The following is a 20,331-nucleotide window of genomic DNA, read 5'->3' as shown; positions in this document are numbered from 1 at the left end:
CCTCTTTAGTCATGACGCGGCGTCGGCCTATCACCTCCCCGACGACGAGCGCTACGTGTTAAGCCACTATCGCGGTTTTTTTTATGTCATCTTTACACACTCCCCTATTTCCTATAGAAACAAGGATGACAACATCCATAAAAGCGAAGGACAACGGTAGGACAAACGGACATTAACACTTGTCTAGTGTCTGAACTGAATAATCAGAATATAAAAGTATCGAAAGAGTCGAATCAAAATTGTAAGTAAATTTGTTGAAAAAACTGCTTGATACAGGATAATGTTTTGGACATACTTACATTTTTAGGACTTGATTATAGAGTTGCTTTGCTTATACTATTGTTCTTTGTTGTCCCAGGAATCAATATACCAAAAATCAGATCAAACGGATAATTAGATCACATAAAAATTTGTTGTTAAAAAAGTAGAAAAATCAACATGTTTAAAATGGACATACGGACATTCTGGTAATGATTATAGAGTTGCTACGCTTTCTAAATCGTACTACTACAGGAACCATCATGCAAAGTTTGAAATCGATAGGACAATTCTAACATGCCTAAATTAACGAATAAAAGCTATCTATCTCGGACGGACGTACGGACGGACGTACGGACTGACTCTAATTATAGAAAAGCTTCGCTTTTAAAAAGAAGATCCTTTATTTTCAACTTAAGTTGTAAAAAGAAAATTTTAAAAAATTGTAGAGTTATATATTGTCCAAAAGCAATTTATCTTGGGATGATTGAGTAACCCTCTGACAAAAATTGTAATAAAACTTTTTTGGACCTATGAGAAGCTTCACGATTAAGGAGAGGCATTTTGGTCGAGTGATAAGCAAAGCACACACATCCAAAGAGACATCATGTTACTTTTATAAAAGGATTTATTATTATATCATATGCATTTTATTGAGAAATAAGATATAAATTTGTGTTACCTTTGATCTTTGCAGGACCTTTAGATCTGAGGCAGAGGGATCTGAATCAAGCTGGAAAAATATTTTTTTTGTAGCGAAGATACTTTATAAAGGTTCGTGTATGTATGTCTTCCTATCTGTCTGTCTGAATGGTTCTCCAACTATTATCATTAATCAGTCAGCATTTTAAATAAGAAGACGAAGAAAGTTGTTCAATTTGACGTCATAAAAAAGAGGGATTATCTATCTCTTTTTAGGGGTTTTCTTTCCCACTCCTCCTCTCTTCATCCCTCATTTTTATGACGTCAGAATTTTTTTGAGCGACTTTCTTCGTCTTCATAAATACTTGTAAATACAGAACGTGCTAAAATTAGTACCAATAGCTTAGTGATTGTGTATCAAACGGAATTTGTACGAGCTTAAATATATACTGTTACCGTACGGCCGGACTCAGATTTCTGAAAGCCTAAATAAGAGCCTAAAGCATAAAATAAAGTATTTCTTCTTAGTATTTTTTTAGAAAATTTTAAATAACTAAAGGGATAATATTATCTAATACTTATATTAGCGGGAACTTTTGTTTAATGAAATCTTCCAATTTTTAACATTTACAAAACTTTTATTGCATCAAGATCCATGATAGATCTATATAGGAAATAAATGTCTATATATGAGCTCGAGTTTTGCAAGCAATAAACGTTTAAAACTCATTGTGCTCCAATAATCCGTAATAAACTCTCATTGACCAGAATGATAAGAACCATTATTTTACTGTATGAAGAATAAATTATTTGGATCATGGAAATAATTCCTAATTAGGACAGAAGTCACTGGAAATTGATCTAAGGAAGTCTACTTATGTCCTTCATCTAACAAAATCTAACTTAAGGGAGGTGACTTATGTCCTTTGTCTGACAAATTCTTACATCAGGAAGGCTGCTTATGTCCTTCATCTTGCAAAAAATAGCAAATTCTTGCAAAACATAGCAAATTCTTGGAAAACTTAGCTTTTCTGTCCTTCACATAGCTAATTCTTGCAAAACATAGCAAATTCTTACAAAACATAGCAAATTCTTGCAAAACATAGCAAATTCTTACAAAACATAGCAAATTCTTGCAAAACATAGCAAATTCTTACAAAACATAGCAAATTCTTGGAAAACTTAGCTTTTCTGTCCTTCACATAGCTAATTCTTGCAAAACATAGCAAAATCTTACAAAACATAGCAAATTCTTGGAAAATTTAGCTTTTCTGTCCTTCACATAGCTAATTCTTGCAAAACATAGCAAATTCTTACAAAACATAGCAAATTCTTGCAAAACATAGCAAATTCTTACAAAACATAGCAAATTCTTGCAAAACATAGCAAATTCTTACAAAACATAGCAAATTCTTGGAAAACTTAGCTTTTCTGTCCTTCACATAGCTAATTCTTGCAAAACATAGCAAATTCTTACAAAACATAGCAAATTCTTGCAAAACATAGCAAATTCTTGCAAAACATAGCAAATTCTTGCAAAACTTAGCTTTTCTGTCCTTCACATAGCTAATTCTTGCAAAACATAGCAAATTCTTACAAAACATAGCAAATTCTTGCAAAACATAGCAAATTCTTGCAAAACATAGCAAATTCTTACAAAACATAGCAAATTCTTGCAAAACATTGCAAATTCTTACAAAACATAGCAAATTCTTGCAAAACATAGCAAATTCTTACAAAACATAGCAAATTCTTGCAAAACATAGCAAAATCTTACAAAACATAGCAAATTCTTGGAAAACTTATCTTTTCTGTCCTTCACATAGCTAATTCTTGCAAAACATAGCAAATTCTTACAAAACATAGCAAATTCTTGCAAAACATTGCAAATTCTTACAAAACATAGCAAATTCTTGCAAAACATAGCAAATTCTTGGAAAACTTAGCTTTTCTGTCCTTCACATAGCTAATTCTTGCAAAACATAGCAAATTCTTACAAAACATAGCAAATTCTTGCAAAACATAGCAAATTCTTACAAAACATAGCAAATTCTTGCAAAACATTGCAAATTCTTACAAAACATAGCAAATTCTTGCAAAACATAGCAAATTCTTACAAAACATAGCAAATTCTTGCAAAACATAGCAAATTCTTGCAAAACATAGCAAATTCTTGCAAAACATAGCAAATTCTTACAAAACATAGCAAATTCTTGCAAAACATAGCAAATTCTTGCAAAACATAGCAAATTCTTGCAAAACATAGCAAATTCTTACAAAACATAGCAAATTCTTGCAAAACATAGCAAATTCTTGCAAAACATAGCAAATTCTTGCAAAACATAGCAAATTCTTACAAAACATAGCAAATTCTTGCAAAACATAGCAAATTCTTGCAAAACATAGCAAATTCTTGCAAAACATAGCAAATTCTTGCAAAACATAGCAAATTCTTACAAAACATAGCAAATTCTTGCAAAACATAGCAAATTCTTGCAAAACATAGCAAATTCTTACAAAACATAGCAAATTCTTGCAAAACATAGCAAATTCTTGCAAAACTTAGCTTTTCTGTCCTTCACATAGCTAATTCTTGCAAAACATAGCAAATTCTTACAAAACATAGCAAATTCTTGCAAAACATAGCAAATTCTTACAAAACATAGCAAATTCTTGCAAAACATTGCAAATTCTTACAAAACATAGCAAATTCTTGCAAAACATAGCAAATTCTTACAAAACATAGCAAATTCTTGCAAAACATAGCAAATTCTTGCAAAACATAGCAAATTCTTGCAAAACATAGCAAATTCTTACAAAACATAACAAATTCTTGCAAAACATAGCAAATTCTTGCAAAACATAGCAAATTCTTGCAAAACATAGCAAATTCTTGCAAAACATAGCAAATTCTTGCAAAACATAGCAAATTCTTGCAAAACATAGCAAATTCTTGCAAAACATAGCAAATTCTTGCAAAACATAGCAAATTCTTGCAAAACATAGCAAATTCTTGCAAAACATAGCAAATTCTTACAAAACATAGCAAATTCTTGCAAAACATAGCAAATTCTTGCAAAACATAGCAAATTCTTGCAAAACATAGCAAATTCTTGCAAAACATAGCAAATTCTTACAAAACATAGCAAATTCTTGCAAAACATAGCAAATTCTTGCAAAACATAGCAAATTCTTACAAAACTTAGCAAATTCTTGCAAAACATAGCAAATTCTTGCAAAACATAGCAAATTCTTGCAAAACATAGCAAATTCTTGCAAAACATAGCAAATTCTTACAAAACATAGCAAATTCTTGCAAAACATAGCAAATTCTTGCAAAACATAGCAAATTCTTACAAAACATAGCAAATTCTTGCAAAACATTGCAAAACATAGCAAATTCTTGCAAAACATAGCAAATTCTTGCAAAACATAGCAAATTCTTACAAAACATAGCAAATTCTTGCAAAACATAGCAAATTCTTGCAAAACATAGCAAATTCTTGCAAAACATAGCAAATTCTTGCAAAACATAGCAAATTCTTACAAAACATAGCAAATTCTTGCAAAACATAGCAAATTCTTGCAAAACATAGCAAATTCTTACAAAACATAGCAAATTCTTGCAAAACATAGCAAATTCTTGCAAAACTTAGCTTTTCTGTCCTTCACATAGCTAATTCTTGCAAAACATAGCAAATTCTTACAAAACATAGCAAATTCTTGCAAAACATAGCAAATTCTTACAAAACATAGCAAATTCTTGCAAAACATTGCAAATTCTTACAAAACATAGCAAATTCTTGCAAAACATAGCAAATTCTTACAAAACATAGCAAATTCTTGCAAAACATAGCAAATTCTTGCAAAACATAGCAAATTCTTGCAAAACATAGCAAATTCTTACAAAACATAACAAATTCTTGCAAAACATAGCAAATTCTTGCAAAACATAGCAAATTCTTGCAAAACATAGCAAATTCTTGCAAAACATAGCAAATTCTTGCAAAACATAGCAAATTCTTGCAAAACATAGCAAATTCTTGCAAAACATAGCAAATTCTTGCAAAACATAGCAAATTCTTGCAAAACATAGCAAATTCTTGCAAAACATAGCAAATTCTTGCAAAACATAGCAAATTCTTGCAATATACAGCAAATTCTTACAAAACATAGCAAATTCTTGCAAAACATAGCAAATTCTTGCAAAACATAGCAAATTCTTACAAAACATAGCAAATTCTTGCAAAACATAGCAAATTCTTGGAAAACTTAGCTTTTCTGTCCTTCACATAGCTAATTCTTGCAAAACATAGCAAATTCTTACAAAACATAGCAAATTCTTGCAAAACATAGCAAATTCTTACAAAACATAGCAAATTCTTGCAAAACATAGCAAATTCTTACAAAACATAGCAAATTCTTACAAACCATAGCAAATTCTTACACAACATAGCAAATTCTTGCAAAACATAGCAAATTCTTGCAATAAGGGTCCCAAACTCAAAAACAAATTTTCAGCGCGATCCGACCATCGGTTCTTGAGATATGGTGACCTGGTGTACTTGGTATCGACTGTAAGATTTGGGAAATGGTTCGAATCCTTAGTAAATTTGGCTAAGTCCAAAAATATTTTGACACTCCATTTCCCAAATCTTACCGTCGGTACCAAGGACACCAGGTCACCGTATCTCAAGAACCGGTGGTCGGATCGCGCTGAAAATTTGTTTTTGAGTTTGGGACCCCTATTGCAAGAATTTGCTATGTTTTGAAAGAATTTGCTACATTTTGTAAGAATTTGCTATGTTTTGTAAGAATTTGCTATGTTTTGTAAGAATTTGCTATGTTTTGTAAGAATTTGCTATGTTTTGCAAGAATTAGCTATGTGAAGGACAGAAAAGCTAAGTTTTCCAAGAATTTGCTATGTTTTGTAAGAATTTGCTATGTTTTGTAAGAATTTGCTATGTTTTGCAAGAATTTGCTATGTTTTGTAAGAATTTGCTATGTTTTGCAAGAATTAGCTATGTGAAGGACAGAAAAGCTAAGTTTTCCAAGAATTTGCTATGTTTTGCAAGAATTTGCTATGTTTTGCAAGAATTTGCTATGTTTTGTAAGAATTTGCAATGTTTTGCAAGAATTTGCTATGTTTTGCAAGAATTTGCTATGTTTTGTAAGAATTTGCTATATTTTGTAAGAATTTGCAATGTTTTGCAAGAATTTGCTATGTTTTGCAAGAATTTGCTATTTTTTGCAAGAATTTGCTATGTTTTGTAAGAATTTGCAATGTTTTGCAAGAATTTGCTATGTTTTGTAAGAATTTGCTATGTTTTGTAAGAATTTGCAATATTTTGCAAGAATTTGCTATGTTTTGTAAGAATTTGCTATGTTTTGCAAGAATTTGCTATGTTTTGTAAGAATTTGCTATGTTTTGCAAGAATTTGCTATGTTTTGCAAGAATTTGCTATGTTTTGCAAGAATTTGCTATGTTTTGCAAGAATTTGCTATGTTTTGCAAGAATTTGCTATGTTTTGCAAGAATTTGCTATGTTTTGCAAGAATTTGCTATGTTTTGTAAGAATTTGCTATGTTTTGCAAGAATTAGCTATGTGAAGGACAGAAAAGCTAAGTTTTCCAAGAATTTGCTATGTTTTGCAAGAATTTGCTATGTTTTGCAAGAATTTGCTATGTTTTGCAAGAATTTGCTATGTTTTGCAAGAATTTGCTATGTTTTGCAAGAATCTGCTATGTTTTGCAAGAATTTGCTATGTTTTGCAAGAATTTGCTATGTTTTGCAAGAATTTGCTATGTTTTGCAAGAATTTGCTATGTTTTGCAAGAATTTGCTATGTTTTGCAAGAATTTGCTATGTTTTGCAAGAATTTGCTATGTTTTGTAAGAATTTGCTATGTTTTGCAAGAATTAGCTATGTGAAGGATAGAAAAGCTAAGTTTTCCAAGAATTTGCTATGTTTTGCAAGAATTTGCTATGTTTTGCAAGAATTTGCTATGTTTTGTAAGAATTTGCTATGTTTTGCAAGAATTAGCTATGTGAAGGACAGAAAAGCTAAGTTTTCCAAGAATTTGCTATGTTTTGCAAGAATTTGCTATGTTTTGTAAGAATTTGCTATGTTTTGCAAGAATTTGCTATGTTTTGCAAGAATTTGCTATGTTTTGCAAGAATTTGCTAAGTTTTCCAAGAATTTGCTATGTTTTGCAAGAATTTGCTATGTTTTGTAAGAATTTGCTATGTTTTGCAAGAATTAGCTATGTGAAGGACAGAAAAGCTAAGTTTTCCAAGAATTTGCTATGTTTTGCAAGAATTTGCTATGTTTTGCAAGAATTTGCTATGTTTTGCAAGAATTTGCTATGTTTTGCAATAATTTGCTATGTTTTGCAATAATTTGCTAAGTTTTCCAAGAATTTGCTATGTTTTGCAAGAATTTGCTATGTTTTGCAAGAATTTGCTATGTTTTGCAAGAATTTGCTATGTTTTGCAAGAATTTGCTATGTTTTGTAAGAATTTGCTATGTTTTGCAAGAATTAGCTATGTGAAGGACAGAAAAGCTAAGTTTTCCAAGAATTTGCTATGTTTTGCAAGAATTTGCTATGTTTTGCAAGAATTTGCTATGTTTTGCAAGAATTTGCTATGTTTTGCAAGAATTTGCTATGTTTTGTAAGAATTTGCAATGTTTTGCAAGAATTTGCTATGTTTTGTAAGAATTTGCTATGTTTTGCAAGAATTAGCTATGTGAAGGACAGAAAAGCTAAGTTTTCCAAGAATTTGCTATGTTTTGCAAGAATTTGCTATGTTTTGTAAGAATTTGCAATGTTTTGCAAGAATTTGCTATGTTTTGTAAGAATTTGCTATGTTTTGCAAGAATTAGCTATGTGAAGGACAGAAAAGCTAAGTTTTCCAATAATTTGCTATGTTTTGCAAGAATTTGCTATGTTTTGCAATAATTTGCTATGTTTTGCAAGAATTTGCTATGTTTTGCAATAATTTGCTATGTTTTGCAAGAATTTGCTAAGTTTTCCAAGAATTTGCTATGTTTTGCAATAATTTGCTATGTTTTGCAAGAATTTGCTATGTTTTGCAAGAATTTGCTATGTTTTGCAAGAATTTGCTATGTTTTGTAAGAATTTGCTATGTTTTGCAAGAATTAGCTATGTGAAGGACAGAAAAGCTAAGTTTTCCAAGAATTTGCTATGTTTTGCAAGAATTTGCTATGTTTTGCAAGAATTTGCTATGTTTTGCAAGAATTTGCTATGTTTTGCAAGAATTTGCTATTTTTTGCAAGAATTTGCTATGTTTTGCAAGAATTTGCTATGTTTTGCAAGAATTTGCTATGTTTTGCAAGAATTTGCTATGTTTTGCAAGAATTTGCTATGTTTTGTAAGAATTTGCTATGTTTTGCAAGAATTAGCTATGTGAAGGACAGAAAAGCTAAGTTTTGCAAGAATTTGCTATGTTTTGCAAGAATTTGCTATGTTTTGTAAGAATTTGCTATGTTTTGCAAGAATTAGCTATGTGAAGGACAGAAAAGCTAAGTTTTCCAAGAATTTGCTATGTTTTGTAAGATTTTGCTATGTTTTGCAAGAATTTGCTATGTTTTGTAAGAATTTGCTATGTTTTGCAAGAATTTGCTATGTTTTGTAAGAATTTGCAATGTTTTGCAAGAGTTTGCTATGTTTTGTAAGAATTTGCTATGTTTTGCAAGAATTTGCTATGCTTTGCAAGAATTTGCTATGTTTTGTAAGAATTTGCTATGTTTTGCAAGAATTTGCTATGTTTTGTAAGAATTTGCAATGTTTTGCAAGAATTTGCTATGTTTTGTAAGAATTTGCTATGTTTTGTAAGAATTTGCTATGTTTTGCAAGAATTTGCTATGTTTTGCAAGAATTTGCTATGTTTTGCAAGAATTTGCTATGTTTTGTAAGAATTTGCAATGTTTTGCAAGAGTTTGCTATGTTTTGTAAGAATTTGCTATGTTTTGTAAGAATTTGCAATGTTTTGCAAGAGTTTGCTATGTTTTGTAAGAATTTGCTATGTTTTGCAAGAATTTGCTATGCTTTGCAAGAATTTGCTATGTTTTGTAAGAATTTGCTATGTTTTGCAAGAATTTGCTATGTTTTGTAAGAATTTGCAATGTTTTGCTATTACCCCCCTGAAATCTGTTGGCAGGGGTAAATTTAGTTTACCCCCCCCAAAATTTACCCCCGGGGTAAAATTTTTGGGGGGGGGTAATTTAAATTTTATCAAACATATAGTATTAGAAATGCGCGCGAAGCGCGCAAAAATTTTTTTTATTAGAGATTTCTTATTTTGGGGGGGGTATTTAACCCCCAAAATTGTTTGGGGGGGGGTAAATACCCCCTCCTTAATGGTTGGGGGTAAATTTTTAATGGGGGGGGGTAAAATGAAAAAAATTTTGGGGGTGCCAATTGGCCCATTACCCCCCCCCTTGGACGCCTATGGTGAGTAATGTGGTCAGATATTGAACTAAAATTTAACAGTTAACTAAACATTTTAACCCTTTCAGGACGATAATTTGAAATAAAAAATATTAAGATCCTAAAATAGTTTAAAGAAAGAAATCGGCAGGAAGAAGATAATGGAAGAATAGGGTTAATAGTCAGAATTCAGATAACCAAAAGAAAGTAAATAAAACATTGAATAAACCTAGCCAATAGCAAGAAGATTATATCGAGCCCAACTCTAGTATTACAAATTTGATAGATATTAAATTTCTTGTATTTTATTTATAATTTTGAATAAAGCACAATTTTGTTGTCACTTTTGTAATAATTCACGTTTTAACAAGAACAAACATTTTCAATAAAACAAGAAAAGAAAAAACAATGACTAAGAAGCCCTTAAATTTTTTAACGCCTCCCAGGAATTATGGTTTCTTACATTGTCCTCTATGTTAGAAAGACTAAGAAAGTCTCTCAAAAAATCAGCATGTGACGTCATAAATATAAGAGATTATCCATCTTTTTTTAGGGGTTTTCTTTCCCTCTCCTCATCTACTAATCCCTCATTTTTATGACGTCAGAAGTTTTTTTTGAGGGACTTTCTTCGTCTTCGTTTTGCCACCTTTCTTGCGATTTTTTTCTCCTCAAACCAAAAACGATGGGGGTTTAATCTTCAGGGTGTTTAAGCGTTAGGTTGTTAAGGAGACCCGACAAATTGGCTGAAAAAATGCGCCGTGTGACGTCATAAAAGGTAATATGAGAGGAAAAGTAAGACGTCACACGGCTCATTTTTTTAGCTGCTTTGTCAAGTCTCGTTGTTTAGACGTTTAGTTAGGTGAAAAATAGAGTTGCTTCGCTGCTAAAAAAAAGGTAAAACGCAGAAAGGAAACATGTTTATTTATCAGTATAACTATTCATATGTCAGATATTTTTAACCTAAACTATTTTTATCAACTATTTTGGTAAGATTCTTGAAAAATAATGTTTCCTCTTTTTAACATAAAGTTGATATTTGGAAAGTATGGAAAGTGTCATGAGTGACGTCATAAAAATGCGTATATTATCCATATTTTTAAGGGATGGATCAGTAATATTTGACATAAAATCACTTCACATAAATTCATTTCACATAAAATATTTCACATAAAGTATTATTTGACATAAACTCATTTGACATAAAGGTACATTTGACATAAAAACGTTTTACATAAATTCATTTGACATAAAGGTACATTTTACATAAAGGTATACTTGACATAAAGGTACATTTCACATAAAGGTACATTTCACATAAAGGTACACTTGAAATAAAGGTACACTTGACATAAAGGTACATTTGACATAAAGGTACATTGCATGGCAACCGGTGAACAGAATCTCAGTTCTGCACCACAAGCCTCGCACTACTGAAGTTCCCATGTCTATACAGTCATATTTATATGAAAATATTTTTAGAAGATTTTTAAATTTTTTTTGAAGATTTTAAAATTTTTTTGGAAGATTTTAGAAATTTTTATTTATTATTAAAAGAAAGCAAAATTACCTTGGGGAAAATCTTCAAAAAAAAATTCAAAAATCTTCTAAAAATATTTTCATATAAATATGACTGTATAGACATGGGAACTTCAGTTGTGCAAGGCTTGTGGTGCAGAACTGAGATTCTGTTCACCGGTTGCCATGCTCGAGGAAAAAAATGACAACCTCGGGTACACTTTGAAATGTATCTTTATGTGAAACGTTTTATGCCAAGTGTACCTTTATGTCAAATGTACCTTTATGTCAAGTGTACCTTTATGTCAAACGTACCTTTATGTCAAATGTACCTTTATGTCAAATGTACCTTTATATCATATGTACCTTTATGTGAAACGTTTTTATGTGAAGTGTACCTTTATGGCAAATGTTTTTATGTCAAATGTACCTTTATGTGAAGTGATTTTATGTCAAATGTTTTATGTGAAATGAATTTATGTCAAATGATATTATGTCAAATATTACTGATCCATTTTTAAGGGATTCCTTTTCCACTTCTCTCCTCTCATACTTTCTTTTTAGACGTATATTTATTAGGGTGGGTCGATTTTGGAATTGTATATTAGTAGACATTGGCAAGGGTTACTGGGCCAATATAAAACCCTGTGAAACTTGAAAGAGGTTTTTTAAAAGCGAAGCTTTTCTATAATTAGGGTCGGTCCGTCCGTCCGTACGTCCGTCCGTACGTACATCCGTCCGAGATAGTTAGCTTTTATTCGTTAATTTAGGCATGTTAGAATTGTCCTATCGATTTCAAACTTTGCATGGTGTTTCCTCTAGTAGTTAGGTACGATTTAGAAAGCGTAGAAACTCTATAATCATTACCAGAATGTCCGTACGTCCATTTTAAACATGTTGATTTTTCTACTTTTTTAACAACAAATTTTTATGTGATCTAATTATCCGTTTAATCTGATTTTTAGTATATTGATTCCTGGGACAACAAAGAACAATATTTTAAGCGAAGCAACTCTATAATTAAGTCCTAAAGATGTAAGTAGGTCCATAAACATTATCCTTTATCAAGCAGTTTTTCGATAAATTTACTTACAATTTTGCTTTGACTCTTATACTTTTATATTCTGATTATTCAGTTAAGACACTATACAATTGTTAATGTCCGTTTTTCCTACCGATTCAGTGCTTCGCTTTTATGGATGTTGTCATCCTTGTTTAATCCAAAAACAACGGGCGCGCGGGGGGTATACAATGTGCCCGCCCACTTATAAAACTAAAAATTGAAACACAGGCATGTTGCATATCAAAATGACCGCATTGAAATGCTGATTACAGATCTGAAAATTGTTTTGAAAAATATTGATTCAGTCTGAAATGATTTTCAAATAACCTACTAAAATGAACATTTTTGACTAAATCAGCTGTTTTTAGGTACTTAATGAGATCTTATTCGAACTAGGAGCAATATTTTTCAAAACGGTTTTCAGATTGGTAATCAGCATTTCAATGCGGTCATTTTGATATGCAACATGCCTGCGTTTGAAGGAATTAAATATTTTGGTCTTATAAGGGGGTGGTCACTTTTTATACCCCCCGCGCGCCGGCAGCCATAAGAGCCAAATAACTTCTGAAACTTGAATGGGGCTTATCATACATATATATGACTTCCGCAACTTATGATAACAGTAAAATCTGAAAAAAGGGTGAAATGGACCCACCCTAATATTTATGACGTCCCACATACTTTCCAGCGCTGATAATACTTATAGGTTTATCTTTTAAAAAGCCTATTCCGGTGGTGCGCTAACCATGCGGGGCTACCCATTACCCAAATATAACCTAGCTTAACCTGTCCTAAAGTTATCTATAATACAAAGTTGAACGATGTTTGTCTGTCCGTCTATCCGTTCGTCTGTCCGTCTGTCCCTTAAGATCTCGGTAACCACTGAACCGATCGGATTCTACTCTCTTCAGGGAATATACCTACTGGTCCTTTGGTGGTTTTAGGCTATTTTTTTTAGGGGTTAGGACACCCCCCACCCCCCCCCCCCCCCCCAAAAAAAAAAAAAAAAAAAAATCCCCCTCAATTTCATTTTAAATCGAGAATAGTAGGGGCATTTTATTTATTTATCTCTTTTTAATTTTTTTAAAATTACCTCATGGGGCAAAGCCCCTAGAGGTTAGGGGCGAAGCTGCTAGTATACAAACAAAGGAACAACTAACCAATCATTTTTAAAACATATCTTAAAAAATTACGGGGGGGGGCGGGGGGGGGGGTTAGTTAAATGCTCAACAGGGTGATATTTGTAAAGCCACCGAGGACGTAAAGTTGTGTGCAAGTTTCTAGTCAAATGCGCTTATTGGGTCAAACTGTTCCTAATTATTATGCGTTTAGTCAAATTAAGTACAGAGCTGGATCTTTAAATGTGTAGCCGTTGCCGTGGCCGTAGTAGTGGCCGTAGTCGTGGCGTCGTTGCCGTAGTTTTAGCCGTAGTCATAGCCATAGCAATAGCCGTCGCCACTGCAGTGCTGCCAAGAAACATGGATTTTTAAATGTTTAAAGTGTTTACGTATTATTATAATTATTATTATTTTATTTCATATTTTTACTTAAAATTCATAAAGTGGTTGTGATTTAAAGATCGCATATAGCCGTGGCCACGCGTAGCCATTTTTTTTAAAGATCGCTATTAAGTTAGTGGCTTTACCTCTGGCAGCGGCAACGGCTACACATTTAAAGATCCTGCTCAGCTTGACCTAATGAGCCAATTTAAATTAAAGCTTCCATCCAATTTTACGGAATAATGCGGAAAAAAAACATTTCGTTGCATTAAATGAACATTCAGAAAAGAATATAACGACGAAAAAGATTTTTCCTTTCAAAAGAAACAAAAAAAAACAATAATAATTGAGCGTACTATAGAGTTTTAGGAGGTTATGTTAACAGGGATATAACGGGATAAGACAATGGAAGATAATTTGATGTACATCCCAAATTATGATGATCTAAATTACCTCATCTGTAGATTAAGATTTTTGGTAAAAAGTTTTGACACAGCTTAACAAAATTGTAAAACAGTACTCAAAGTTTTTGAGGAAACAAATGGTGATTATTAAACTTTGGGTACTGCAGTGTAATTTACAATCCAATGTCCCCTCCCACCCGCGTTGTTAGGCACGTAAGATTGAGACCAAGATTGTAGGCAAGTTTAAAAAGTACAAGGGCAAATGACATCCTACTTATACTCAGAGATCTGAAGGGATAAGACAATGGCCGGTAAATTGATGTAGATCCCAAATGATGATACACAATTTACTCCCTCTGTATATTTCGATTAATGGTGGAAACATTTTACCACTCAACTAACCAATCAAGCCAAGTTTAAGCCAATGAATAAGAAAACTTTATTATAAAACTTTGGGGACTAGTGTAAAAAACAGCCCAATGTCCCCTCCCTCCCTGCTAAATACTAATATGGTTTTATTAGTATTTAGTTTCAAATTGTTTTTTTTTGTAATCTAATGTATTAAAAATATATTGCATTAAATATAGTATATCTAGACCCCTTATCAGTATAATGGACAAATCACTGGTCGCCGGAAGGGAAAAGCAGTTTTTTGAAACAGGCTCTCTGAGATTATTACAGAATCTAATAAAACATATATAGACTAATGAAAAATGCAAAAAAACGAAATCAAAAGCGTTTCTTCTTGGGAGAAAATGCGGGTAAAAGATCTCAGCTATTTTGAACCTAACATTGGTAAGCCTGTAAAAAAATACAGACATTTTAAACATGTCATTGCTCAGCACCTAAAAGTGGTAGAAAAATGTTACACATACCATTGTAAAGCTCATAACCTCTAGTTTTCATATTGGTATATAACATTTTTGTACTATTATTAGTTTTTTAGCTATCCTTTGAAGTATACACAAGTTTTAAAAATGCAGTTTTTTCTTGAGAATTTTTGCCCTAGGGGTTAGTGGGGTTAGGGGTTAGTGGGTTAAAACAGCCCCCAAAACACAAAAACCTAAGGTCTGAGCTTATTTTTAGAGATAACAAGCTGATTTTTAATGTAAACTTTTTTGCATAACTGAGCAAAGTAGCCACTAAAGATTTAATTTTAACACTTTCTTTCTAGGGGAAAGTGGGGTGAAACCCCCCGAATTGTAAACTTATAAGATCCAAGGTGAGAAGGAGAGTTTATACACTTATAGGCAATGAAATTCAGTATAAAATTTTGCTCTGAGCTGGATCTTTAAATCATTTTAGTGGTGAGCCAGATCGGAGAGAGCCAACTTTCCACCAATGAGAGCACAGCATTTTATGAAATGCCGCGCTGTGATTGTTGAAATTCGGCTCACCCCGATCTGGCTCACCACTAAAATGATTTAAAGATCCAGCTCTGGATGTTTGGGCTTGTTGTTATAGTTTTAAACCTGATCATTGTAAAATCTCTTATATGATTAAATCTACCAGTAAAACTTAAGTTTGGCACTTTCCTTCTATGGACGAGTGGGGTAAAACTGCCCCCAAAACTACTAAAACTTTAAGTTCTGGGCTTATTTTAAAAAATATTGGGCTGATTTTGTTAATGTATACTCTTTTTCAAATCACTATAGCATTCAATTAGGCACTCTCTTTCAAGGACTAAATTATTTTTTTCATTATGTGAAATAAGTTTTCATTAAAATTCAACATGATATCTTTGAAAATAAGCTCAGAACTCACAATATTTGTATTTTGGAGGGTGTTTTACCCCACTAGACTCTAGAAGGAAAGTGCCAGAATGAAATCTTTAGTGACTACTTAGTTCAATTAAGTGAAAATGTTTACATTAAAAAAATAGTTTGATATCTTTAAAAATAATCTCATTACTTACAATCTAAAGAAAAGTGCCAAAATTCAATTTTTAAAGCTTTAAAGGTGGATCAAATCATATTAGAAAATATTTAAAAAGAATCATTTGATAACTGTAGCAACAAGTCCAAACAGCCAGGCAAAATATGATACTGAAATATAATCTTAATGTTTAAGGGGTTGTTTTACCCTTCTAGCCCAAGAAGGAAAGTGCCAAAATGAAATCTGTAGTGGCTACTTATCTCAATTATGAGAATAAATTTTAAATTAAAAAAATCATCTTGATATCTCTAAAAATAATCTCAAGCCTTCAATTTTAGTGTTTTGGGGGGTGTTTTATCCAACTAACCCCAAGAAGGAACGTGACAAAATGAAATCTTTAGTGACTACTTAGCTTAATTATGTAAAAAAAAGTTTACATTAAAAAAATTGGCTTGACATCTCAAAAAATATGCTGTTTTGACCCACTAGCCCCTAGAAGAAAAGTGCCAAAATTCAATTTTTAAAGTTTTACTGGTAGATTTAACCATATAAGAGATTTTAAAAAGGTTAACAACTATAACAACAAGCCCAAAAACATCCAGGGCAAAAATTAATACTGAATTTCATTTACTAAGTATATTTGCGATAACTTTTATTTAATAGATTCTTCCAATTTTTACCATTTACAAAAGGGCCTGCTTTATTGCTTCAAGATCCATGACAGATCTATATAGGAAATAAATGTCTATAAATGAGCTCAAATCTTCCAAGGAATAATCGTTTAAAACTCATAGTGCTCCCATAATCCATAATAAACTCTCATTGCCCAGAACGATAACACCCATTAATTACTTTATTAAAAATAAATTCATTTTTTTCATTTCATGTTGCTATTTACATTATATTGATGTATTTAATTTATAATCATAAAAAAGAAAATCTAAATTTATAATATAGTAAATTTAAGAAAACTCTGTTTTAAAAGAACTCGATTGTGGCGACACTTTCTGTGTGTTCAAATATTGAAACTAAAATTTTAATCATATTAACCCTTTGGTGATGGTAAACTGAAAAAAATATAATTGAAGAATTCTTAAAATCATTTAAATTAACAAATATTAACTACTTTCTTTTAGATAGTAATGGCGGGGGCGGAAAATTGATTTATTGAGAAATAGATAAATAGATATATACTTATAGAACACTAGCCAATAGCGAGATAGTTATATCGAGCCAACTCTAGTTTCCTATAAGTGTATAAACTCCCCCCCTCCCTCCTTGGTTATTACTACAAACTATACACATTTCAAAGACAATTTTTAATTAAGCTAAAATTTAAAGTACCCAAAATATACAATTTTACCTATATTAAGAAAAAACAGCATTTTTAAAACTTGTTATATACCAATATGAAAACTAGAGGTTATGAGCTTTACAATGGTATGTGTAGCATTTTTCTACCACTTTTAGGTGCTGAGCAATGACATGTTTAAAATGTGTGTATTTTTTTATAGGCTTGCCAATGTGAATTTTAGGTTAGAAATAGCTAAAATCTTTTTCCCGCATTTTCTCCCAAGAAGGAACGCTTTTGATTTCGTTTTTTGCATTTTTCACTAGTCTATATATGTATATATCAGAATCTGTAATAATCTCAGAGAGCCTGTTTCAAAAAACTGCTTTTCCCTTCCAGCGACCAGTGAAGAACACATTGTAAGATCAATCCGGACATGCTATTCGTTAGAATATATACAAGATAAGTCAGCTTTAGACAATTGAATTTCTTAGGATAAAGGTAGCATTCGGAAAATTATTCTGACCAAAATTTTATAGCTCGTATTGGAATTAATTAATTATATGTGACAAAAAAGAAAATCTTCGTCTGCAAGAAATTCCTTTTTAACTTGGACGGATTATTGTATCTGATAGACCATCCAGGAGTTTACATATATTTTATTTGAAATACTCGAGAGAAAAAAACAATGTGTACAAAAAGTAAACTGTACAAAATTGTAGTCTGAATTATCCTATGATCCAGACAATGTTATGACACACTTAAAGTCTGAATGCGTGACTGTCTATACCTAAATATATAAATATGAGGTGCTTCCCCTAAAAGAACCCATCTAGCACTTACCCCCCTAATTCGAATAAAAAAAACTAATAAGTTTTATCTCAAAATTAAAAGAGATCGGGCTTCCGGTGAGACCTTAATATTCTAAGCTACTATTTGAGCTAGAGGTCTTAAAAATTTATACGCGATTTTTTTTTATAAATGTTATCAAAACAAAACAGTAGGGTCCATAATTACTTCCTTTACTATTTTATTTGGCAACCTTTGTCTATTGGTGCTTCTTTTAAGAAGAGAAGCTACTCTATAATTTGAAATGTCCGTCTGTCCGTATGTCTTAGTTTGGGGGAGATTTTCTCGACTCCTATAAAAGATAAAAGGCGGAAACTTTCCCATTATTAAGGAGCACAATTAACTACAAAAATTAAATTTCCTATCGTTTGAAGAAAACAACAATGACGGCCAGACTGCCTTTTTGCAGGTTTTTGGCTATTTTTAGATTTTTCACATTTTTCCCCATATCTTTGGTGTTTATGGTCCGATTTTCAAAAAAATTTCAGTGATATATATTAAAATAAAATTTCCTGGCGTTTTAAGAAAACAAACAATGGCGGTCAGACTGCCTTTTAGCAGGTTTTTGGCTATTTTTATATGTTCTACATTTTTCACCATATCTTTGGTATTTTTGGTCCGATTTTCAAACTTTTTAGCGATGACAATTTTTTCTGCTTCGCTACTTATGGATGTTGTCATCCTTGTTTAATAGTATTTTGTCAAATTTAATTTTTGCTGGGATTATGTAGATTGTTGAAGGTGCAATGTATGGATATTTAAAAATCAACCACTGCACTGATAGATATTTTAGGGTTTCATATAATTAATAAAAATTCACTATAGATAGTTTAAAGGTTGTAATAAATTCTCAATCAAAAGGTTTTTTTCTGAAATTCATTTGGTGTCATAAGCAGGCAAACAGTTTATAATTTTGACCAAAAAATATATTACCTTTACATATAGATTGTGAATATAGGAAAATATAAAAGAAGGTGTATTAACTTTTTTGCTTTTTATTTAGAATAGCTAGTCGGTGCTTTTAGTAAGTAATAGATGTAAAATGGTTCATAGAATTTAAATATGCAATCGGTTTTTTTGTAGACCTCTTATTTTTGAAGTAATTTAAGTTTTTTTGAAAAATAATTAAGTTGGTTTTAAGGTACTAAAACGCAACAAAATAAAAGAAGAAAATTGCCAGTATGAACAAAAATAGTAAGATCTTTAATTTGACACCTTATTTTTAAAATTCTGTTGTGTAATTATTGAAAAAATCTATTTTTTTAACCTAGGTTTAATCAAAACTTTAAACCTAATTATTTTCTCACACAGGCATAAAAAATATGTGTTTATATATGACTTTAGAATCAGAAAAATATTACGAATCTATTCTAAGCAAAATTGAAAAAGTTTTAAAAAATTGTAATAAAAAAAAAAAAAAAAAAGTTTATTTAAGAATTGTAACTACTAAACTAGCCAATCACAAATCGCAAAAATTGACGAATCAGGAAGCTTAACCTATAAAGTTAACCAATAGAATTGCCAAAAAAAAGGAGAATGTTCATACACTATATACAATAGATACTACAATAAATATAGTGATATTACAGAAAATGTAAAGAATGAAAAATTATGAACAAATATGCATCAGTCTGTTTTTAAACTTCAAAACAATGCAGTTAAAAATACATTATTGTTTCTTGTGTTTAAAAAATATCTGCTACATTGCATTGTCTTTTGTTTAGGTATTGTTCAGGTTTTGTTCAAGCTAACCCTTTAAAGCTGAAAACTATGATTCTTATATTTTTTATTTTAGTTTTATAAAACTTTTTCAATTTTGCTTAGAATGGATTTGTATTATTTTTCTCATTCTAAAAAATATATGAACACATACTTTTTATGCCTGTGAGAGGATATTTCTAATTTCAAAGTTTTGATTAATCCGAGGTTAACAAAATAGATTTTTTCAATAATTACTTAACAGAATTTTAAAAATAAGGTGTCTAATTAAAGATTTTACTATTTTTGTTCATACTGGCAATTTTCTTCTTTTTTTTGTTGCATTTTAGTACATTAAAACTGACTTAATTATTTTTCAAAAAAACTTAAATTACTTCAAAAATAAGAGGTTTACAAAAAAACCGATTGCATATTTAAATTCTATGGACCATTTTACATCTATTACTTACTAAAAGCACCGACTAGCTATTCTAAATAAAAAGCAAAAAAGTTAATACACCTTCTTTACTATAATTAAATACCTGCTTTTTGAGTGAAGTTACCATTTCTATTCCACCTTCAATCAATTCCTGAAATTTGAAAATGATTTCAAACTAAATTGGTAATGGCTGACACGATATCGTCAGCTTAATGACACAATATTTGACAGGATTCACTTATGAAAATAATTAGCATATATATAACGGGCGGATACGCATCTAGAGGCTTTTAGATGGGACATTAGGGTATAGGGGAGGGGGGGGGGGCGATTTCTCTTGAGAGAGTGGT

At 31.2% G+C, this 20,331-nt stretch overlaps 1 protein-coding gene across 1 annotated transcript in view; it reads right to left on the bottom strand.

Moving 5' to 3' along the window:
- The window catches only part of LOC145304063 (oxaloacetate tautomerase fahd2, mitochondrial-like), a 36,404-nt gene that overhangs the window by 10,135 nt on the left and 5,938 nt on the right, over nucleotides 1–20,331 (bottom strand). Inside the window, exons 3-4 of the mRNA XM_080145821.1 lie at nucleotides 20,085–20,132; nucleotides 941–991 (exon numbers count right to left, since the gene is read on the bottom strand). Coding sequence (XP_080001947.1) covers nucleotides 941–991; nucleotides 20,085–20,132 — 99 coding nt within the window. The remainder of the gene's footprint in view (nucleotides 1–940; nucleotides 992–20,084; nucleotides 20,133–20,331) is intronic.

The sequence above is a fragment of the Acartia tonsa genome, chromosome 13, assembly GCF_053477335.1.
Source record: "Acartia tonsa isolate MP-2025a chromosome 13, ASM5347733v1, whole genome shotgun sequence".
In the NCBI taxonomy this organism is placed as follows: domain Eukaryota; kingdom Metazoa; phylum Arthropoda; class Copepoda; order Calanoida; family Acartiidae; genus Acartia; species Acartia tonsa.
The sequence above is the reverse complement of the archived record's forward strand: the minus strand, read 5'-3'. Positions and strand labels throughout refer to the sequence as shown.